At 45.2% G+C, this 24,551-nt stretch overlaps 1 protein-coding gene across 6 annotated transcripts in view; it reads left to right on the forward strand.

Annotated features, from left to right (window-relative positions):
- Positions 1 to 24,551, forward strand: part of FOXN3 (forkhead box N3) — a 500,879-nt gene that overhangs the window by 200,996 nt on the left and 275,332 nt on the right. For 3 of the 6 annotated variants that reach the window (XM_030213917.1, XM_030213920.1, XM_030213919.1), the window contains exon 2: positions 21,900 to 22,462. In XM_030213917.1, coding sequence (XP_030069777.1) covers positions 21,914 to 22,462 — 549 coding nt within the window. In that variant the 5' untranslated portion in view covers positions 21,900 to 21,913. Of the gene's footprint in view, positions 1 to 17,929; positions 18,758 to 21,899; positions 22,463 to 24,551 lie in introns of those variants that run through there. The other 3 variants (XM_030213916.1, XM_030213922.1, XM_030213921.1) reach the window with 2 other exon arrangements.

Raw genomic sequence — 24,551 nt, forward strand, 5'->3', positions numbered from 1 at the left:
TGACTCCTAACCACTACTCACTTGCCCTGTCCTTTTATCCTCACCTATTTATTCCCTTACCCTTAATTGTTCTGTCTGTTTACCTGTCTTATCTAGATTGTAAGCTCTTTGAGCAGGGACTGTCTTTTCATGTAAGGTGTACAGCGCTGCGTATGCCTTGTAGCGCTATAGAAGTGATAAGTAGTAGCAATAGTAGATGCAGGAAGATCTGAAGTAATTTTGGACCAGCTTTGAGACACTATTCAGGACAGTGGACTCTTATCTTTTATCTGCTTCTTACTGCCAGTTTTGATCTGAGTTGAGTGTCCAGAGTTTGTATGTCTGGATGATGAACAGCATAAATTGACTCTTTGGATTTGATAGGGTTTTTTTTTTTTAGAATACCGTAGAGTTAGTGACTTTAAGAACTTTATCACTAACCTTTCTGCTGGAATCTGGTCAGATTATGATGTTGGAATTATGTCTTGGACATGTGAGGGATCTGTTTATGGGAGTGTTGTTCAGTGCTTTTTCCTGATTCTTGTTTTGGATCCAACTCGGAAGGAGGGGACTTACTGGCCTTAAAACCTTGAGTCCTGGTTTTGGGTAGGGGCGATTGATTCTTTACAAATGTCCTTGTTTCTGTTTTGTACTTTATGGTGGATAATATCCTCCTCTCCTTGCACCCTAATCAGCGTCAGGATTTATAGAGAAGGTTTGCTATATGGTTTGGCAGTTCCCATAGTTTATCCTTAACCGTTTATTTTGCTGTATTCGCTCTGTAGCCTCTAAGATATTACATTTTTTTTCTTTTCCTATATTGATTTACCTTATTTTTGGTACTTCCATTGTGGTCTAATATTTCATTGTTATTTCCTCTTTTGATCTCTCTCTCTCTCTATATATATATATATAATATTTTTTTGGTTTGCTTTAATTCTTTCTCTGTCATTCAATTTGGATTATTGAAGGGGGGGGGGGGTCTTTTACTAAAGCTTAGCTCGAGTTATCTGCAGCAGGGCCCACAGGAATAAAAGGGACCCTGCTGCAGATAACTCGAGCTAAGCTTGAGTAAATGACCCCTCAAATGTATAATATATGAAAGTTCATAAATTAAAAACATGTGTAAAGCTTCTGAAAATATCCTGCTTTGAAAATGACTAGGATGAAAATGCCTTCTGTTTAAAGTTCCGTGAGTTTGGCCCACTTTCTCTTTACTGAGTCAGTGCAAACTGTGGTCCCTACGCTTGGCCAAAAGTGGCGTTTTATTAGCTTTGCCATGCATATTAATGCTTCCTCCAGATACCATGGCTAGGTATTTTGTAAAATCTTCATTGCGTATTCAGGGTCTTCATTTTTAAAGCAAAAGCTGTTTGAATCGTTGCTGCAGCTGCTGCATTCATTTTCAATACGAACAAGATAAAAAGACAGGCATCGAGAAATGAATGAATGAATGAACCAGCTGCTTGTAGTAACTTGTCACACACACCCCGCACACCAATAAAGAGGCCAGGGTCTGTATTTGTGAAAGTTTTACAACCATAACTAAGTCTACCGGGGAGGCCTTGGGTCCTGTGTTTAAAGTTTACTTTGCTGTTTATCTGGAGTGGGATCAATGTTGGAGTGAATAATTTATAACCAGCATGAATGAGCTCATTAGTCACCTTTTCAGAGTTTAAATGAGTTTTGTGGTTGTCATTATGGGAGCCTTCTGTTCAGCTGCATGTTAAAATAACAGTTTGGCAGTTGGCTGGCTCCTGGTAGGGTGGGATTTGCCTTTGTGATCCCTTTGAAACTCTTGTTATCTTTTCATTTGTTCCCTTACCCTCCGATTTCAGTTGATTTTTGCTTTTTTCATACTCAATAGTCCTGTTTCTGCAGGAATGATTGAATATTTTAACACCCAACAGAAAGGACTTAACAAGGACCTGGGGTTCCTAGCCCATTATAAACCATAAAGCTGTATGTCTCTGTTGATCACCCTCCCCTCACCTATCCACACCCATCCTGTTAGAATATCAATGATATGCTTTGATGTCCCCATGCATACCTCCGACCCACCCCCATCCTCCCACCCTGTCAGACTGTCATAGTAATGCTTGAATGTTTTCACTTATATACACTGTCAGCTAGCACATTTGCTTATTTCCGATCTGACGAAGAAGGGCAACCTTCGAAAGCTAATCAAGAAATGTATTAAGTTATGTCCAATAAAAAAGGTATCATCTTATTTTCTTTTCCATGTTTTATTTTGTTTGATTTCTATTGATAACCTTAAGAGTGGACTAACACGGCTACCACACTCCTCTGCATTTTATTTAAAACTGCCACCAACATAAGCTTTCTGTTTTGCGCAGCTTCGCACGTAGCATTGAAGCACGCACCACAGTGACAGCTTTGCTCTATACTGTTTTACTTTTGAAACAAATATTTCAACCCAGCTAAATCGAAATGTCAAGTTGGGTGGAAATAGTCCCTAAAGTTATGCAGTGGCAAAGTATAGCTTTTTTTTTTTAATTTGAAAGTTAGTTTCTCTATGAGTTGGTGTTTGGCGAATGCTAAACTTTTATTGGCATAGATCAGAATTAATAAGGGGAGGCAGAAGTTACCCTTAAACAGGGCTCCATGTGCCGAGACAGAGATCGGCAACATCTTATGTTATAAAACTCACCCTCAACGTTCTGAAGACACTGACGTCACTTCTGTCACTTCCTTCAAGAAGGGTTCGAAGGGTTCGTGGTGGTGAAGCCACCGAAATCGCTAAGTCTCGGGGCCCTGCCCTCGCGTCAAATGTGATGACGTCGAGGGCGGAGCAATAGCGTCACACCCCGAGGGCGGAGCAATGGCGTACGGTGCGTTCAGGAGGTGCGGAGCAATGGCATCAGAACGACGAAGGGGTCGGTAGGCAGGGAGGGAGGGAGAAGGGGGGGTGTTGGGGAGGAAAACCTTGCTAGCGCCCATTTCATTTGCTCCAGAAACGGGCCTCTTTTACAAGTACAAGGACCAGAACTGAGAGAGAAGGGAAGGCTGAAGATGAGCCTGCTCGCCTTTCACTGCCGCCGTGACCTGAGGTGCAATGCATTTTAAATTCTGGGCATCAGGAAGGCGAGGATGGAGGGCTGTTGTGGGAGAAAAGGGCAGGCAGGTCGGGCTGGGGTTGGAAGCGGAACTCGGGGGGGGGGGGTTGAAAGGGGGGCAGGTGGTGTTTGGGGCGAGTTACTGGACATGGAGGGGAGGACAAGGGAGAGAAGATAAATCTCTGGATGTGGATGGGAGAGGGGAGAAATCGCTGGACAGGGCAGGGGAGAGATGAGACCTGTTGGACATGGATGGATGGAGAGAGATTAGGGCAGGGGAGAGAGGAGAAATCGCTGGATATGGATGAGAGGGGAGAGAGGAGAAATCGCTGGACATGGAGGGGAGGGCAGGGGAGAGAGGAGAATTGCTGGATTTGAATGGAGGAGAGGGCAGGGGAGAGAGGAGACTTGCTGGACATGGATGGGTGGAGAAGAGGGCAGGGGAGAGATGAGACTTGCTGGACATGGATGGATGGAGGGGCGGGGAGGGCAGGGGAGAGATGAGAATTCGCTGGACATGGATGAGAGGGGAGGGGAGAGGAAAATTGCTGGATATGAATGGAGGAGAGGGCAGGGGAGAGAGGAGATTTGCTGGACATGGATGGGAGGGGAGAGAGAAGAAATCGCTGGACATGGAGGGGAGAGAGGAGAATTGCTGGATATGGATGGAGAGGGAAGGGAGAGAGGAGAGTTGCTGGACATGGATGGATGGAGGGGAGGGCAGGAGAAATGCTGCACATGTATGGAGGAGAGGGAAGACAAGAAGGAGATGCACATGGATGAAGGGCAGGAGAGAAAGGAGAAATGCTGAACTGGACATGGAGTGGAGGAAAGACAGAGGAGGAGATGCACATGGATGGAGGAGAGAGAGGAGAAATGCTGGACTTGGATAGAGGGGAGGGAAGAGAGAGGAAGTGAGATGAACATGGATGGAGGGGCAGAGAGAGAGGAGAAATGCTGGACATGGATGTAGGGGGTAGAGGAAAAATGCTGGACATGGATGAAGGAGGGGCAAGAGAGAGGAAGGAGATGCATACTGACTGAGATGAGGGAAAGGGAAAAGAGGAGAAAAACTACACATGGATGGAGAAAATAGATGCTGGATGGAAAGGGGGAGAGAGAGGGGACAGATGCTGGATGGAAAGGGGGAGAGAGAGGGGACAGATGCTGGATGGAAAGGGGGAGAGAGAGGGGACAGATGCTGGATGGAAAGGGGGGGAGTGTTAAGATTGAGGAAAGAAGAAACAAGAGACTGAGACAAACACAATTAGAAACAGTAAACGGCCAGACAACAAAGGTAGGAAAAAATGAATGTTATATTTAGTTTAGTATAAAATAGTGTGGTAGATAAATACAGAAAATGGAAATAAGGTAATATCTTTATTGGACTAATTTTAATACATTTTTGCTAATGTTTGGAGTCCCAGCCCTCCTTTCTCATGTCAGAACAAAATACCGTAACAGCAGTATACTGTCCTGACCTGAGGAAAGAGGTTTTGGCCTCTGAAAGCTAATTGAAAAAATGTATTTAGTCCAATAAAATGATATTATCATATTTTCCATTTTTTGTTTTATTTGTATTTGTTAACCTAGAGTATAGTGATTGAAATATGTCAGTTTTTGAAATGTGCATCTCCTTATATTTGCACAGTACAGGGGGACTGAGGGGTGGGACTGTTCAGGGAAGACGTCCTGGTACAGGTTGCAGGCAGCCTATGAGTGGCGCTGCCACTGCCCAGGTGAAGACTGCAGCACACAGGATGTTAAGGTACCGGGGGTGGGGGGGATGTACCACCTGTAAAAAAAAAAAAAAAAAAAATTCAGCACCCTTAATCATTTTGAAAAGTTGACTCCTATATCTGATGATTTGATGTATTTGAGTTTTCAACTGTTTTTATTGTTATACCTGTTTTATATAGTGTTTTATGTGTTATGGTTCAATTATGGGTTTTTTTTTGTAAGCCACTGAGAAATCATTGGTTTGCAGCATATAAATGCTTTCATGATAAGCACCAAGGAAAAGGCTCTTTGAATTTGCAGACAGGATGCTGGGCTTCATTGACTTTTGTGTGACCCAGCATGGTACATTTTATATTCTTCTTATTCCCTGTGATGAAACATCAAAGTAACGTTTCATTCTTTCTGCTAATTTTCATCAGCATGCCAACTTCAGTTTTTTTCTCTTGTTGATACTGCAGTGAAAGTGGCAGGGTTTAGCAGACTTGCAGGCCAAAACAAAGAGTACCTTTTGAGTTTAATTCTCTGAACTGTGTTAACCCTAGGGATTGTAGGGTACATATTTGTGGGGGGAAAAAATAGTGTTTCTTCCCTATCACTTAGACATGCAATGAAAGTGTCCCAGGTTTTCTTGACAACTTTTGAGACTGACAGCAAAGGCTGTGTGGAGTTTAACTTGTGCCTTTCCTTTTGAAATTGATAAAGGAGCCATTTGTTTTGTCCTTGTAAGCATTTTAGAGAGGCTGGAGCTTGGGTGGGTGGGGTTATGAGCTCTCTGAAACAAAACAGCCCTGAGATAAGGCCAAAGCTTATCTCAAGGCCTAGGATGCACTGTTGAAAAGCAAATAGAAATTTCAGAACCTAATGAAAGACTGGTCATTTTATTGCATTACAATGGACAGTGTTTTCATTCCTAAACTGGACTAGATGACAGTGTCTGGTGAATAACAGAGACACCCTGACCCAGCCCAGATAAACCCAGCAGTAGGATTAATTAACCTTACATGACACCTTAATTAAATGGTAAGAACTTGGTTGCAGCTTTATTATATAAATAAATAACTGTTTAAGAAAAGCATTCAAATCGAATGGGTAGCCGAGCTAAACTTAAAGCTCCTAAGAGCTAACAACACTGAATCCAGTTTGCTGTCGTATAAGCAAGACTACCCTTCCAGAAAGCACTAAAAACCCATTTATTCAAGCAAGCCTATCCAGATTAATCTTATGAACCATCTACCTAACACATACCCACATGATAACAACATTGGCCCAGACTACATCTCCCACCTTACTCCCCTTTCCATTGCCTATTTCTACCTACTCATCTCATCTATTATTCTGGTATACTTAACTTTTACCCTCTCTAACAATATTCTGTATTTCTTTTACTGTGTAAGCCGCATTGAACCTGCCTTGAGTGGGAAAGTGCGGGATACAAGTGTAATAAATAAATAATCAATATACCACACATTGGAGCACAGGACACCCCTGCCACGTAGCAAGTGATGTCCAGTCTATGTGCTGTTATCCCTGCGGCACCAAACATCAACTTGATGAAATTTGGTTGACTTCAACAACCCAGGTGTTAAGTTTCTTCCTTCTGTCCCCCTAATTCTTTGCTGCCTATAATACGGACGAGGGATAATGTCAGACTAAACAATCAAGGACTGCATGAAATGCTGTGTGATATGAGCAAATCTTGCCTGGCCATCTGAACCAACTAAGTACATGACCAAGCTCCCAAGTCATTGTCACCAAAGTCAAAATAATTACTTTAACTCCACCTTGACGAAGGAAAAGAATGAGCTGAGCCTACTTCCGTTCCCCAAAACCCATCCAATGGATGTGAATGCTCTTGTTAGCCAGACCAAGATGACGGCCATAAGGCCTTGCCTCAGCGCAACCCATCCGATAAATTTATTTATTTATTGCATTTGCATCCCACATTTTCCCACCTATTTGCAGGCTCAATGTGGCTTACTGAGTTTGGTTGTGACATAATCATTCCATGATATCAGATACAATTAGTAATGTACAAAGATTAGGTGAGGGAAGAGAGAAGGAAGTGTTAGGCAGGATATAAGGTGGGCTGTAATAATTGGGTGAGGTAGTTTTGTAAGGCTATGGGTTCTCTTTGTAGGCCTTGTTGAATAGATGTGTCTTCAGAGATTTGCGGAAGTTAGTTATTTCATCAATAGCTTTCAGGGCAGTAGGTAATGCATTCCACAACTGCGTGCTCATGTAAGAGAAGGTGGTGGCGTGTATCAGCTTATATTTTAATCCTTTACAGCTGTGGAAGTGCAGATTGAGAAATTTGCGGGATGATCTGATGGCGTTTCTGGGAGGCAAGTCCACAAGGTTTAGCATGTAGATTGGGGCATCTGCGTGAATGATTTTGTGTACAATCGTGCAGATCTTGAACGCAACTCGTTCCTTGAGTGGGAGCCAGTGAAGTTTCTCTCTTAGGAGTTTTGCACTTTCATATTTGGTTTTTCCAAATATGAGTCTGGCGGGTCCAGCAGTCCACACTGTCCCTCCTGCAGTCATAGGTCCTGCAAAAATAAAATACAGCTATGATTACATTAAGCAGGGGAGACGCAGCAACATTGTTTTCTCAAGTCTGATGTTAAGTCTTGTATTTCAAAGATCTCCATCTGCCAATCCTTTGTATAGTGGTTGGGGGGGGGGGGGGGAGTCCCTTGGCAGAAGCACAATTGAATTGAAATATTGTCAGCAGGGAACCATCCTGAGAAAAGCTCACCACCAAATGATTTCATTGAAGTATAAACTCTGGCATTCTGCATGTGGCAAGTGGCCACTGAATCCCCTCATGTCAGGATTATAACCTAACCTCTTGGATCAGTGAATTATCAGTCTCAAACTTTGTCCTCCCAAGGAAAAAAAAAAAGGCTAACGAGAATGCTACTAAAAAAAAAAAGACAGACCTCATAAGGTGAATCACCAATAGATGCCATATATCTGAAATAATCCTCAGGGTGATTTAACACCTCCAGTTGGCTCTGCAACCCATAACTTTTGCAGCTAACTGCGCATTCACTAAGGAACATGAGACACCCCCCCCCCCCCCCCCACCATTTCCTTGGCATGGACAATATATTCAACTATGTTCTGCTCAGGAACTGGACCACTCCTCCAGCCCCTTTCTGAGAGGGAAAAGCTAACCCTGTTGAAACCGCTGGTGTATGCTCGCCATGTTCAAGCTCCAGACTGCCACAGGTGCTCTGGAACATTCTCCACTCTGTTCTGCTTGTGGAGCCAGCTGTCTGATAAGAGCCCACTTGGAACATAACATAAGAAAAGCCATACTGGGTCAGACCAATGGACCATCTAGCCCAGTATCCTGTTTCCAACAGTGGCCAAGCCAGCTCACAAGTACCTGGCAGAAACCCAATAAGCAGCAACATTCCATGTAGAACCCCAAAGAGTAGCAACATTCCATTCTACCAATCCCAGGGCAAGCAGTGGCATCCCATGTGTATCTCAATACCAGACTGTGGATTTTTCCTCCAGGAACTTGTACAAACCTTTTTTAAACTCAGATAATGCTAACCGCTGTTACTACATCCGCCGGCAAAGAGTTCCAGAGTTTACTAATTGTTGACTGAAATTACATTAGTCAGACCCAGAACATGCTTTGCTTGAAAATTAATATTATACAGCAAACACTGCAGCACTAGCTCACACATCAGTTTAACTACAGAAACGCAATGCGCAGACTGCTGTGTATATTATCCACTACAGTCCTGTTATCCAACCAAAATATTACATGCTTGTTACATAAACACTGTCTCCATATGAAAATAGCCACTGAAATGGGGAAGAGCTCCAGGAATGTGATGTTTCTAGTGGATCCAGCCTGCTTCCAGTCATCTGGCTATGTCCCCACAAACCAAGAGCCCTGGAAGTACACTCCAGTGGCGTAGGTACGTGGGGCCTGAGGGGGCCTGGTCCCCCGTAGATTCCAGCCTTCACTTTTGCTGACGGGGGACCCCACACCCCGCCAGCCGACATCCTCTCCATCCTGCTCCTGCTGTTGCATGCATTGCTGACGTCCTGCACATTGTACGTGCCACGTCAGACTCAGAGAACAGAACTCGGAAAAGACGTGGGGGGGGGGGGCAATGGCGGCGCTGGGGGGAGGGCTAAAATGTGCCCCCTCCCCTCGGGCTTTGGACCCCCCCTCCTACGGAAGTTTGACTACGCCCCTGGTACACTCCAATACCTACCCAATTTGTAACCAAATCGTTTTGCACTGAATCTGTCCAAAAGAATTCCCAGATCTTAAAGTCCTCTTTCATGAATATTGTCACTCTTATGAAATCCAGATGTTGCAGCTAATAGCCTAAACAGAAAGCTTCTATCCATAGTGAATCACCCCACTTGCAAAGTTAAGATTGCCAAGATTGCATGCCCCGCAGAGAGATCTTTTCCGTGGACAAGGTCCTGGCTATCAAAGCTCTAAGCTTATCTACTGGCAATCTAGAAATCATAGTAATGAAATGCAGCTTGAATCCTAGGAAAGATAAGCAAGTAACTGGACTGACGGACTGCCTTGCACCTCAACGAGAAGAATGATGAACTGCTTGGCCAACAAAAAGGAAATCATCTAAGTAGTGAATGATGTTCCTGTTCCCTGATGCCCTCTCGGCTGTCCAATGCAAAAAAGTGAAACACTACAAGTAAGAACAGGACACTGAGCAACCCGTTGGCATGTGTTTGTCGAAATAGAAATGAACCTGAAAGTAGGCGCCCAGAATCAGGAAATTATTGGTATGTGCTGGTAGCAACCAAAAGCCAGACTCAGTATCAGTCTTAACCATGAGAGCTCCTGAGCCACAATGTTTGGTAAAAGGACACATACTGGACAGAAAAGGTGGGGGTGGGGCAAGAAGTCTTTCACAGACCTCCCAACCGGTTGTGAATTAGCCTGGTTTGTTCTTTGGTACATCATGCTAGCAGAGATGATATAATTTAAGGAAATCGTTTGTGTTTAAAAGCTCCTTTAATCCTTGTCAACTCTATCTCCTTACATATAAATACAGAAACACAGTTATGTGTACGTAAGCAAGGAAAAAATCTTTCTAAAAGGAGGAAAATTGTTTGGTTGAAAAGCTGTGGTCCTGAAGCAGCGTATGTGAAACGGGACCTGTTGACCACAGTTTAATCACGGTCTGGGAAGAAGAAGGTTGTCAGCCTGCCTAAGTTAAGTAATTTTTGAAGACTGTATGGCAGAGTAATTTTATTAAGAATTAAAAAAAACAAAAAATAATTACAACTAGGAGGTTTTTGTATCGCAAATGAATGGAATGGATCCTCAGGAGCTTAACTGAGATTGGATAGCAGAGCCGGTAGTGGGAGGTGGGGCTGGAGGTTGGGAGGTGGGGATAGTGCGGGGCAGACTTATACGGTCTGTGCCAGGGTGGGAGGCGGGGATAATGCTGGGCAGACTTATACAGTCTGTGCCAGAGCCGGTGGTGGGAGACAGGGATAGTGCTGGGCAGACTTATATGGTCTGTGCCAGAGCCGGTGGTTACATAAGTACATAAGTACATAAGTAGTGCCATACTGGGAAAGACCAAAGGTCCATCTAGCCCAGCATCCTGTCACCGACAGTGGCCAATCCAGGTCAAGGGCACCTGGCACGCTCCCCAAACGTAAAAACATTCCAGACAAGTTATACCTAAAAATGCGGAATTTTTCCAAGTCCATTTAATAGCGGTCTATGGACTTGTCCTTTAGGAATCTATCTAACCCCTTTTTAAACTCCGTCAAGCTAACCGCCCGTACCACGTTCTCCGGCAACGAATTCCAGAGTCTAATTACACGTTGGGTGAAGAAAAATTTTCTCCGATTCGTTTTAAATTTACCACACTGTAGCTTCAACTCATGCCCTCTAGTCCTAGTATTTTTGGATAGCGTGAACAGTCGCTTCACATCCACCCGATCCATTCCACTCATTATTTTATACACTTCTATCATATCTCCCCTCAGCCGTCTCTTCTCCAAGCTGAAAAGCCCTAGCCTTCTCAGCCTCTCTTCATAGGAAAGTCGTCCCATCCCCACTATCATTTTCGTCGCCCTTCGCTGTACCTTTTCCAATTCTACTATATCTTTTTTGAGATACGGAGACCAGTACTGAACACAATACTCCAGGTGCGGTCGCACCATGGAGCGATACAACGGCATTATAACATCTGCACACCTGGACTCCATACCCTTCCTAATAACACCCAACATTCTATTCGCTTTCCTAGCCGGGGATAGTGCTGGGCAGACTTATACGGTCTGTGCCCTGAAGAGCATAGGTACAAATCAAAGTAGGGTATACACAAAAAGTAGCACACATGAGTTGTTTTGTTGGGCAGACTGGATGGACCGTGCAGGTTGATTTGCTTACTTTATTTATTTTTTGTCTATTAGATTGTAAGCTCTTTGAGCAGGGACTGTCTTTCTTCTATGTTTGTGTAGCGCTGCGTACGCCTTGTAGCGCTATAGAAGTGATAAATAGTAGTAGTAGTAGTCTCTTGTAACCAGAGCTAATATTGTGATGTCATAATGCCTCAGTCCACCAATAAGAGCCAACCTTATCAGTGATGTCACAATGGCTTGATTGTCCTATACTTGGCTTACTTTTATTACATAGCTCTTTGAGCAGGGACTGTCTTTCTTCTATGTTTGTGCAGCACTGCGTACGCCTTGTAGCGCTATAGAAATGCTAAATAGTAGTAGTAGTAGTAGTAGTATGTTACTATGTAATGATGATGATGAAATTCTAGCCCTTGTCCCGTTATAAATACGGGAGAGGTCTGTTTTGAGGCGTTTTTCCTCCTTTTAGAAAGATTTTTTCCTTGCTTGCGTACACATAACTGTGTTTCTGTATTTATATGTATTGATATTTGAGGAAACCAGTTCCCCTATAATACATATAGTTTAACTCTATCTCCTTGTCAATCTTAACTTGTACAACTGATGATAAAAGTGAGGCAGATGAAGAATTTCTGATGTAGCCTGGTTCAATACAGTAATGGAATTCAAACGTGTGAGATAAACACAAAGGAATCCTATTTAGAAGGAATGGATCCACGGAATCTTGGTAGAGATTGGGTGGCAACACCGGTAGGTAATTGGGAAGCAAAACCAGCACTGGGCAGACTTCTACGGTCTGTGTCCTGAGAAAGGCAAAGACAAATCAAACTCAGGTATACATATAAAGTATCGCATGCCATGTAAAATGAGTTTATCTTGTTGGGCAGACTGAATGGACCATTCAGGTCTTTACCTGCCGTCATTTACTATGTTACTGTGTTACTCTTTGGGGTTCTACATGGAATGTTGCTACTAATTGGGATTCTGGAATCTTGAAACTCTTTAGGATTCCAGAATCTTCAGAACTTTTAGTACAAGAACAGTGCTGGGCAGACTTTTATGGTCTGTGCCTTGAGAATGGCAGGGACATATCAAACTCGGGTATAAAGTATCACATACCATGTAAAATGAGTTTATCTTGTTGGGCAGACTGGATGGACCGTTCAGGTCTTTATCTGCTCTGATTTACTATGTTACTATGACCTGAGTAAGGAATCCAGAAACCAACCAAAAAAACCTCTCAAAATGACCTGAGCATCTTTTTTTTTTTTTTTAAATGGGTATTTGCCAACCATGGTCTAATTCAATTGAGTTGCAGTAGAGACTGAGCTTTTTAAAAATTGCTGTTGCTGAGGCTTTTTGCTTGGGATCTTTTTAGGAAACTTGGCGGCTGAGTGTGCCACTCCACATGGAATAGGCATGTCTGTATTTGTATGCTTTCAGATTGCACAACGTTCTGTTAAAACGCCTGCAGAATCTGTCCTGTGTGTGCGAGGCCCTTCCATATCTCCCAGGGGAAGCCTGATGAAAGTTTTAATTGGAAACATTGGCAAAAGCAGCTTTATTGGTCATTATATGTAGCCACGGATCTACATCTTTGGACCTCCTTCTTGTCCCTGAATTCCTTGCTGTACTTCAACCAGTGGAAACCCTCGTAGTCCCTCTAGGCCAATAATATAGTAACATAGTAGATGACGGCAGAAAAAGACCTGCACGGTCCATCCAGTCTGCCCAACAAGATAACTCATATTTGCTACTTTTTGTGTATACCCTACTTTGATTTGTACCTGTGCTCTTCAGGGCACAGACCGTATAAGTCTGCCCAGCACTATCTCTGTCTCCCACCACCGGCTCTGGCACTGACCGTATAAGTCTGCCCAGCACTATCCCTGTCTCCCAACCTCCAGTCCCGCCTCCCACCACTGGCTCTGGCACAGACCGTATAAGTCTGTCCAGCACTATCCCCGCCTCCCACCACCGGCTCTGACCGTATAAGTCTACCCAGCACTATCCCTGTCTCCCAACCTCCAGTCCCGCCTCCCACCACTGGCTCTGGCACAGACCGTATAAGTCTGTCCAGCACTATCCCCGCCTCCCACCACCGGCTCTGACCGTATAAGTCTACCCAGCACTATCCCTGTCTCCCAACCTCCAGTCCCGCCTCCCACCACCGGCTCTGACCGTATAAGTCTACCCAGCACTATCCCCGCCTCCCAACTACCAGTCCCGCCTCCCACCACCGGCTCTGGCACTGACCGTATAAGTCTGCCCAGCACTATCCCTGTCTCCCAACCTCCAGTCCCGCCTCCCACCACTGGCTCTGGCACAGACCGTATAAGTCTGTCCAGCACTATCCCCGCCTCCCACCACCGGCTCTGACCGTATAAGTCTACCCAGCACTATCCCCGCCTCCCAACTACCAGTCCCGCCTCCCACCACCGGCTCTGGCACTGACCGTATAAGTCTGCCCAGCACTATCCCTGTCTCCCAACCTCCAGTCCCGCCTCCCACCACTGGCTCTGGCACAGACCGTATAAGTCTGTCCAGCACTATCCTCGCCTCCCAACCACCGGCTCTCTCATGGGCATAGAGTAAAATTGGACTGAATTGAGATGAGTTGGCCTGACCAACTACATCAATAAAACGGAGGAAGGCCGTTATCCAATTCAGTACAGACATCAGGGTTCCTTTGACCCTACCTGTGCTCTCGTTTGTCTCGTTCTTCTTTTTATCCTGCTTCCTGTCCTCCAGTCACTGGAATGTCAATAAATTTCCGTCTCTTGAATCTTCTTTCTAGTGCATCTAGGATCCATTTGCCAGAAACGAGGTCCTACAGCCAGCACTAGAGGGCCATTATTTTCCATTTGAGTTTCTACTGGCCCCTGAGGGCGTTTTCTCCTCTTGGAAGAGTTGGAACTACCGATCACTGCTAGTGGAACTGGATTTACCATTCTTTTTCTTCCCTTTCCATTTTTTCTATCTCTTACCCTTTTCCACCATATTACATGCCTGATCACAATTAGGTGTCACCTGTGTGTGAGTAGTAACTTTCACCTGCGCAGCGCCACCCTTAAAGCAGCTCTTCTGATATTGCAGGCACAGGTAATTGGAATTCAGCAAGTGCAATGCTGTCTGCCATTTGGCACAGCACAGTCTGGTACCATATTCTCAGAACAAGTTGCAAATTCCATGCACAGAGCGTCGTCTTCCTGGAGGGGCTTAACCTATGGACCAGGTGAGCACTGGTTCAAGACGTCCAGTGATAAAGGGTACCAAAATCCTGGTCCAGCATTTCTCCCTCCATTGCCCACAATCCCGTACCACCTCTTCTCTCTCAACAACCTCCCCGTCTACCTTAACACTCTAGACTAAGGTTGCTAGAATGCTGCCTGCATCCAGCCAGCCGAGAACCATCCCTCTACCTTTTCCTGCCCCCTCTAATGCAACTTCCTGTTTCCACGGAATTGGGGCGGGATGCAGCAGGGGCAAAGGTGCCACGCTGTGTGCAGGCAACGAGTATGGATCATTGCTGCGGCTGGCTCCCTCTATCAAACGAAAATAAACATAATCATAAAAATAGAGAATGAAGGTGGATGGGAGGGGGTTTGAGAGAGAAGAAGTGATACTGGATCACAGGCGGTGGGAGGGAACAGAGAGAGAGATACTAAATTGTAGGTGGGGGACGGAATGAAGGAACAGAGAATGGATTGCGGGTGGGCGGGGGCTGATGCGGTGGTGATGCTGGAGCAAAAGTTGGCTTAAGCCAGCCTTGGGGGGGGGGGGGGGATTGTCATTTGACTGTGCAGTTGGAATTGCAACAGCATTAATACTACCTGAGGAATCCTCCAAGGAGGGTCCCTACACCACCATTTATACACTGTTGCTGATGACGAGGGAAGGAATGATGGGTGTCCCAGCCATGCAGCATCCTTCTGTCTTTCCATCACTGGTGAAGAGTATACATTAACCCAAGAACATGTTTTGTTGGGGTCTGTAGAATTATTTGTCCATTATGCAGGCCAAGATTATAACTGCCTTGAAACTGGTTATAATTATATGACGGGGTGTGGTAGGCACCACCGAAGAGAGGGTTCACAGGTCCCTGGTTACTTGGTCCCGGAGACTGAGGGGGTTCCTGCAGGGGATAAAGTCCTGGTCAGGCTGGATAGAGTGGAGGGTACTCTCCAATTAGGATAATAGGGTGTGGAATTTTGAGAGCAAGTTGGCCACTGCCCCCTGCTGGTGCACTTCAGCACAGAACTTGTTGAATGCCAGGAAGTATGGGGACCCACCAAACAGGTATTGGAGGACACTGGCTGCTGACTGCAAAGCTGAGGCTGCCTGAGAATCAGGACCCAGCAGTTTGTGGAATGTTTACAGGAGTGTTTCCCAAAGTCAGTCTTGGAGTGCCGCCTTGCCAGTCAGGTTTTCAGGCTATCTGCAATGAATATGCATGAAAGAGATTTACATATAATATATATATTCATTGTAGATAGCCTAAAAACCTGACTAGCAAAGGGGGGGGGGGGGGGGGGTGTACTCCAGGACTGACTTGGGAAACACTGGTTTAGAGTCTCTGTGCTAGTAGACAAAGTTGGTGGCGGACATTGCAAAGCCATGATCTCACATGTGCCTCCCCTGTAGCTTGCTGGCTTACAGCAGGGGTTTCTCAACCCAGCCCTGGGGGACACATCTAGCATGTCCAGTTTTTAGGATACCCACAACGAATATGCATAAAAGAGATTTGCATACCCTACCTCCATTATATGCAAAGTTATCTCATGCATATTCAGTGTGGGTATCCTGAAAATCTTGACTGGATTGAGAATCCCTGCCTTGCAGTAACAAGCCTGCTAACTCTTGGGTTACTGCTGAGAAGAGTTCTTCCTCTTCAACTTTGCCACTATTTTATTAAGTTCTCCTACTTCCCCTCCCCCTTTTTAGGAGCCTTGGTGCTTAACAGCATCTCTAAATATAAGGGGGGTCGGTATGGACCACACCCTCAAGGTCATCGGAGGAAGCAGACTCTGAAATCTCCCCTCCTGTAGCGACTGTCATGTAGTTCTGTATTAATCTCTTTACAACAGCCATTACCTCCTTCAAAAGCAGAAAGGGAGGGGGGGACTTAAAAACGACAGAAAAAAACTGTACAGCGAATTTTTTTTTTTAATCTAATAAACCATAAAGGAAAGGGGAATTCCTTTAAAAAAAAAAGATCCAAGATTCAGCACAAATACGAACCAGGGTCTTCTAGTTTGCAACCCATTGTCTAGTAGACTACTCCATCACATGGCTTGAGTGATTCAGGCCCAGATGCATGAAAGACATTGGTAATTCCCGTTCCCTACCGATTCCACAGCGAATCGGTAGGGAACGGGAATGCATCAAGGATAGGGGAATGCAAATGAGCTACTCGTTGTAGCTCACTTGTATTCTCTAGTCCTTCGGTACCTGAGTCGGAGAATCGGGACGTCCCTTTAGATTGGGCTCCTCTTCCTGGTCTCTTCAGCCAATCAAAGCGGGCTTCGCTGGCTGTTGTCAGCGAAACACGCTCTGATTGGCTGAAGAGACCAGGAAGAGGAGCCTAATCTAAAGGGACGTCCCGATTCTCCGGCAACCAGGAAAATAGAAAAATTTCGCTGTGGAGGGGTAAGTGGCGTGGCGAAGACTCTCAAGAAGGGGGAAAAAAAACACGAGCGCCGGCAGAACAAAAAACTGCAAAAAAAAAAAAAAAGACGTCTCTCAGAAGCGCAGGGAGAGTACGTCCTTAAAGGACGTCCCTCACATGCGCTCCCTGCTTTTTTTTTTTTTTTTTTACCTTTTTTGGGGGCCTTTTTCCTTTCCGATTCCCTCACAGGAGCCCTAACAAGAGGTCAGACATCTCGTTAGGGTTCCTACGGTAAGGGAATCGGAAAAACGGTAGTGCATCTGATTATAATGGGCTGCAACGGTACTGCAGCTCATTATAATAGCTTTTCAAACATTTGCATTCCGTTTTCGTTGCCTGCTACCGTGGCAGGGAAAATGCCCTTAGTGCATGCCCGGGGTGAACTACTTGCGTTTTAAACTGGCTGGAACCAGTTTAAAACGCAAGTTGTGGGCTCGTTAGGTTTTGTGCATCTGGGCCTCAGACAAGAGTGCAGTTCTCACATCAACATGACTACCTGAGCAGTTTACCTTTGGAACAGGGTAGTCCCACTTTAAGAAGGCTGCCTAGGGCAAGGCCCTTAGGGTAGGATCACAAGCTGGGGCTGCCGACTGGTGGAAATAGGGCCCCTTTAAGGCACACAACAACCACTGCCATAGTAGTACTGATGCAAATTGCTTTCTACCAGACGTAACGGAAGGAGGACACCGAGTTTTGGGCGCTAGAAAAAAACGAGATCAGTGCCAATGGTCTGGACACACGTGGATGTACAGTTGCTCCCTGTGCAGCAGAATGCACCGGACCGCTGTAGCTTTTGCCTTGAAAACTGACAGCAGAGACAGGGAGGGAGGGGGAGCATCTCTGAAGTTTTCAGCAGCAATGCTCCGGGCTACCTCACCCGTTCCGGGGCTGTGGTCGAGCACGGAGGAGTGGGCCCCATTGTCAGCGACAGGAAAGGGTAGGACTGCTCTCATTTAGCAGTCCCAACACAAGATGGTCTCGCCCTGTCCCCCCCCATCCCTAGCTGAGACTTTAAAAGTCCCACCTTGGGCACCGCCCCCGAGGGGTGGGAAAATTCTCTCCGCCCAGGCTGGCCGGTGGACGTTCCAATATCGAATGCTCCTGGGACCGAGTGTGCTCCGGGTGTGTACGGCGCCATGTTAAGGTTGGCCATGTGCACCCGAGGTCATTCCGCTTCATTTACTCATGTAAAAACGGAATAAACCCGCCTGCCTTCTCAGGACAGAGAAACCCCATTAATGACAGCAATGGAAAGACCTGGCATTATTCCCCACGCCGTATTTGCCGAGAGCAGTTGAAGAGTTCTCTCTTTTTAACTTTTGCAGCTAAACTTTTAGCAGCAGTGTGCAGCAGGCTAAGGCTACTACCTACGTTCGTTGTGGCCAGGAAAAGGACCTCTCGCTTCTGCACGGTTGCGAGTCAATTTTGTTCGCTTTTGTTGCCAAACTCAACATGCACGCTTCTGCTTTGAGACTTTCCAACGTGAAGATCACATTGTAAGCTGCAAGCCAATCATCGTCGGAAGCGCCACGGTCACCGTTTCCTCTCTTCTTGCGTCTGTGGAAACGGCTCATTTCCCCCCCACCCCGGCTCTCGTCGCGGGGGCGAGCGGTGGGTCCCCCCCTCGCCTCCCATGAAGCCCAGCCGCCCACGTTTTCTTGCCTCGGGTCATGTGTGCCTTTTTGTTTGCGGTGGAAACAATTTATCGCTTTTCATCTAGTCTGAAAAACAGTGTCGATCAAGAGTCTCGGGAACAGAAAGGACGGGGTGGGGGCAAAGGGCCAGCTCGATGGCATTCAGCCCCGCGTTCTGCTCGGTTTGCCTAAGGAAACTATGTCGCCGTCCGGGAGCAAAAAGTTGGGAGAATTAGCAAAGCACAGCTGTAGACCTTGGCACGTTTCTCTGCCAGGTAAGTTGCGTGTCGCACAGACGGTGGCTTAAGAAGAAATAGACGTTTTTTTTTTCAGATTTTTAAACAATAAGATTCACACTCCAAAGCTTGTTATATTTAATCTCCCTTTCCACCCATTTTTTACAGTAGTACCGCCAGTGAAAAAAAGGGCGAATCAAGCTGCAAGGACGGACTTGCTAGTGTAGAGTTCACTTGCCAGCGTGTAATCCCCCCCCCCCCCCCCCTTTATGTTGGCAGAGAGTTTTCATGTTCTTTTAATGAACAAGAGCGTTCATTGTCTTGACGAGGGAGAGAATAGAACGTGATTGTGCGTTGCGATTGTTATGTTACAAAGTGAGTGTTGCAGCCGATTGTTTCCCTTTAGTACTGGTGGTAGCAAACAGGAAGGGGCGAGGGGGAAAAAAAAAGTACTCAAGGCGGCCTCTCTGGGCTGGAGCAAGAAGTTGTTTTCCATGGAACGACAGACACCAGTAAAGAGAGCTTTATGACATCTGACCAGCAATGAAGATATGTTGTGCTTAATGCCACTGCATGGGAAATAACAGCAGTTTCTCCGTCTCCTAGCAACAGTATTGATTGACTGAAAGTTCAGCCAATCATCGCTTCACTGGTTGCTACAAATAGGGTTGTTTTTTTTTTTTTTTTTTTTTTTTTAACTGCAAGTACAGTAGCTTCAAGTGTCGAAATATGTGCGGACAATTGTTTGCGTGTATTTTTGATTCATTTGTTGTGATGTTATTCCCCCCTCCCAAAGATTGCCAGGCCGTTGCATTCAAATTCTGTATGCAGAAAACATCTGGTGAAGTCTCTCTCTTTGGAAACTTGAATAGGTGCTTAAAAAAAAAAAAAAAAAAAGTAGACCTGGTGGAAGATAGCCTGTTTCTGCCATTTTATCTTGCAGAAACAGCATATAAAGCCGGCAACAGAGAGCAGGAAAGTTCTGAGGTCACCACTGAATAACTATTTACATATCTGGTGGAGCTGCTGCAGTCTAATTGGCAAAGATTAAAAATGTTTAACTGCAGCTTCTCATGTGATCAGCCATTTCTTTGTGTAGGCATAGGAGAGAGAGAAAAAGGGAATTTGGCACATAGTTACAGAAGGAGAATGGCTGTTCATTTGTGGTTTTTGAAGGCATGAAAAAAAAAAAAAAAAGTTCCGAGGTCAGCTACTTTGAGTTTTCTGTATTGTGGATGCTACTAATTTTAGACATGGTTAGCTGCTTGCAGAGCGGAGGAATCATATTACACCTGAAAAGACTCCCTTCCTTCCTTTGCAAATGGACTGTGAAAGGTAGCAGAGAGAAACTTGCTATCAGTGGTCTCGGCAAAACTTGACCCCACCCCACACACACACACAAAAAAAAAGAGGAAAAGGACTCTTAACCCCTTTGGGTGGAGACTGGCAGATAAGCAAATTAAGCAGAAAGTGAGCAGCATGTTGTCATAGCAACTATGTAATTAAATTGCTTTACTGTCAGCCATGATATAATTTTCCTGTTTAGCTCATAGGAGCTGAAAGTTCCATTTGAGGTTCCCCATGAGCTGTGCGGAATAGGTGGAGGGAGCACAGAATCCGAGGCCCAACTCGTGTTTCCTGTTTTGCTGTTGTTAATTTTAAATGGCCCATTGCAGGGCGCTAACAAAAACTGTACAGCTTATCATATCTTGAATGTCAAAAAAAGTAGTTTTGTAAACTTAATTCTCGGCTTGATAGCAGACGCTGGAGGACTGGAGGTTGGGTGTTCCAAATGGCAGGCCTTCACTTCCACATATGTTTTTGTAGTTATAAAAAAATATTTTGATACGAGGCGAGCTGTTTCTCTTCTGTGACCCTCTTAGGAGCTGCAGCTGTACATGTCATTTTTTTGTAAAATGAAAAGCTGAAACCATACCACTCTCTTTGAAAGAATTAATCCAAAACGTATGATTATTAATGTTAAATTTTACCTTCACTGTTCTGTATCTTTAGAAAGTAGTTGAAATTAAGGGGCCCTTCTACTAAACTTAGTGCATGCTAAATATTAAGAAGGCCATAGGTGTAAAATGGGCTTTTTAGCATTTAACTCGTGCTAATTCCATTAGCACGTGCTAAGCTTTAGTAAAAGGACCCCTATGTAATCGATTTATCTTCAATCATGAAGATATTCGTAGTTATGCAACCTATATTATGCGTGTGCATGTCTGTCTGTCCCACGACACCTGAAAAAGGTTTGTTATCCAATTTGATGAATTCTTGAAAAAAAAAAATCTATAGTTTTGTTAAATCTGTTTGACAAGCGTCCTTTATTGAAAAAAAAAAATGCATTCATGGCAAAATACTGTTTCTTCTTTCACCAGCATTTCTTTCTTCCCTAACAGCCACGGCTCCTTCACTCTGTACCTCCACGTCATCACTAGGTACCACCTCTAACTCTTCCTTCCCCCATTCTCCTCAACCACCCTGCCCAGGAGGCATTGCAGAGGCACGGCAACCTGGGGCAGAGTCACGGAAGGGAAGGAGAGCGCGTGGAGGAACAGTGGTATACTGAATAGGGAGGAGAGAAGAGGTGGAGAGGTTGAGAATGAGCAGTGGCCCCAGATTGAGAGCAGCAGAATAGAGAGCAGCAGCATTGGATGGGGGAGAAGGGGAGACGGTGGAAGTGGGGGGGGGGGGGCAAGTGGAGGAGGAGAGAAAGAGGTGGGTACAGGGATAAAGGAGAAGGAATGACACCAGGGTAATTGGAGAAGGAGAGAGGTCCATTAGGTTTTGCATGATAGTCACGCGGTCGACTAAAGTGAACAGTGACACGTACATGATCTGTATTTATTTTTTATTTATTTTATTGCATTTGTATCCCACATTTTCCCACCTGTTTGCAGGCTCAACGTGGCTTACAGAGTTTGGTTGTGACATAATCATTCCATGATATCAAATACAATTATTAATGTACAAAGATTAGGTGAGGGAAGAGAGAAGGAAGGTGTTAGGCAAGATATAAGGTGGACTTTAATAATTGGGTGAGTATATGACTGCTATTTTGCTAAACTTGCTGTATGACATTTTACAAACAATTAGGTTTTTTTTTTTAATAGTTTGATATATTTGTGAGTCTAGTTCAGTGCCTGATTTTCTTTCCATTTTGTCTTTCTTTTACCAGGAGCCTCTATCTAAATGGGTCCAGTCATGCCTCCCAGTAAGAAAACGGAGGGCTCAGGAATTAGTGTTGCCAACGGACTGAGTCAGTGTTACCGGCATAGCTCTCTATCGAACACGCTTCAGGACGATGAGGATCTAGACTTTTCTTTACCTGCCATTAGATTAGAAAAAGACAAAGTGACTATGGAGGACGAAGAATTAACGAATTTGAACTGGTTGCACGAGAGCAAGAACTTGCTTAAAACTTTGGGGGACACGGTCTTAAGAAGCGTCAGCCCTGTGCAGGACATTGATGACGACACCCCCCCGTCTCCTGCCCACTCTGACATGCCCTACGATGCCAAGCAGAACCCCAACTGCAAACCCCCCTATTCCTTTAGCTGCCTCATATTTATGGCCATTGAGGACTCGCCAACAAAACGACTGCCCGTAAAGGATATATACAACTGGATCCTAGAACATTTTCCCTATTTTGCTAATGCGCCCACGGGGTGGAAAAACTCGGTGAGACATAATCTTTCCTTGAATAAGTGTTTTAAGAAAGTGGACAAAGACAGAAGTCAGGTAAGCTTCAAGGATCATAATCTGCCACTTTGTACATTCCGTTTCCTTGTATATGAAATGGTTTGTTTCCTCGTTAGTAATTTTGATTTATTTTCCAGTTAAGTCCTTACTCTTCCAGTCATTAGACATCATAGGGTAGTTTTACGTGCTCAGGTGGATACGTATAAAATTGCCCTGGTAGAAGGTGGCTGAAACTGGGTTTTGTTTTGTTTTTTGTTACATTTGTACCCCGCACTTTTCCACTCATGGCAGGCTCAATGCGGCTTACATATTGTATACAGGTACTTATTTGTACCTGGGACAGTGGAGGGTTAAGTGACTTGCCCAGAGTCACAAGGAGCTGCAGTGGAAATTGAACTCAGTTCCCCAGGATCAAAGTCTGCTGCACTAACCACTAGGCTACTCCTCCACTAGCAACATTTCCATGTAGAATCTCAAATAGTAGCAACAGAATCTCACTAGTAGAAACATTCTATGTTCCACTGCACTAACCACTAGGCTGCACCTCCACTAGCAACATTCCATGTAGAAGCCTGCCCTTGCAGATCAGCAACGCGGCTGCGCAGGCTTCTGTTTCTGCGAGTCTTACGTGCAGGACATCAAACTCACAGAAACAGAAGCCTGCGCGGCTGCGTTGCTGATCTGCAAGGGCAGGCTTCTACATGAAATGTTACTAGTGGAATAGCAACATTCCATGTAGAATCTCAAACAGTAGCAACAGAATCTCAAACAGTAGCCAACATTCCATGTAGAATCTTAGATTGTAGCAACAGAATCTCAATAGTAGCAACATTCCATGTAGAATCTGAAATAGGGAAAGGGAACTGGGACTTGATATGCTGCCTTTCTGTGGGGTTTACATAGTATATACAGGTACTTATTTGTACCTGGGGCAATGGAGGGTTAAGTGACTTGCCCAGAGTCACAAGGAGCTGCCTGTGCCTGAAGTGGGAATCGAACTCAGTTCCTCAGTTCCCCAGGCCCAAAGTCCACCACCCTAACCACTAGGCCACTCCTCCACTTATGCTGTTCCAATCTCAAAATGGTTGCCAGGACCTCCTGCAGTCCTGGCAGCCATTTTGGCTGAGGAACCAGCAGGGGCATGAGCGACTGGGGATCGCTGTTGCTTGGAAGAGGCCACTAATGGGAGGACCTGTGGGGAGGAGAGAGGAAGAGTTTCAATTCAATTTCAGCTGAAAATGCACTGGCATTTTTGGCCGAAATCCAAACCCGAATTTCGGGCTGGTTTTGATTGGGAAAACCAGAACCAAAATTTGGTTCACCTGTACCTGGTTTATACATGTTAGGAAGCCAGAGCACTTGGCAGTCAAGCATGCACAAGTGATGATTCTTACTCATGCCTTGAGAATGGCAGCCCAGTTTTAGCCAAGAGATAAGCAAGCCATGGTGTGCGTGCGTATGTGCGTGCTGGGAGTAAGAACAAAACAAGAAAAGTAGGGGAGGGCCAGAAAGTCCTTGCAGCCAAATGGGGTTGAAAATGAGACTTTATTGAGCACCACAGCTGTCAACTTAACCGACACTGGGCTGTGTTTCGGCAGGTGTGCTGGCTGCCTCAGGGGGCGCAACACTGTATTGCAGCCCAAGCTCAGTTCTCCAAACGGTGCGAGAGTACACAAGCTTCATAGAGAGAAACAAATAGTACCACTTGAGTATCTACACCAGACAATCTTAGAGGGGATTTTTAACCAAAGCTTTCCCCTAAATCCAAATTCTGTCCTTAACAGATGCAGCACTTATCACACAGAGCAACAGCACTTCCCATTGTCAGCAGGACTGTACCGAGAGAGAATCAAATACTGAGCGACATGCCCCTTGGTGCCCCCAAGCTGCCCACCAATAATTGATGCCAATGGATGGGGGAGCAGTTTTGGTGCCCCCACCTCGCTTGCATCCTATGCTCCCGCATTACCCCCATAGAGAAGTGGGTGGATTTTATACCACCTCTCTGTGTTACTGCTTCTTGGAGACCTAGTATTTCATTTCCTGTTCTGCAGGTGAAACATCGGTGTATCTTCCAGGTTTTTCTATATGTGGGTATAATAAAGTTGGTAAGTAGTTATGTGAACAC

Source organism: Microcaecilia unicolor, chromosome 9 (genome assembly GCF_901765095.1).
Source record: "Microcaecilia unicolor chromosome 9, aMicUni1.1, whole genome shotgun sequence".
Lineage (NCBI taxonomy): Eukaryota > Metazoa > Chordata > Amphibia > Gymnophiona > Siphonopidae > Microcaecilia > Microcaecilia unicolor.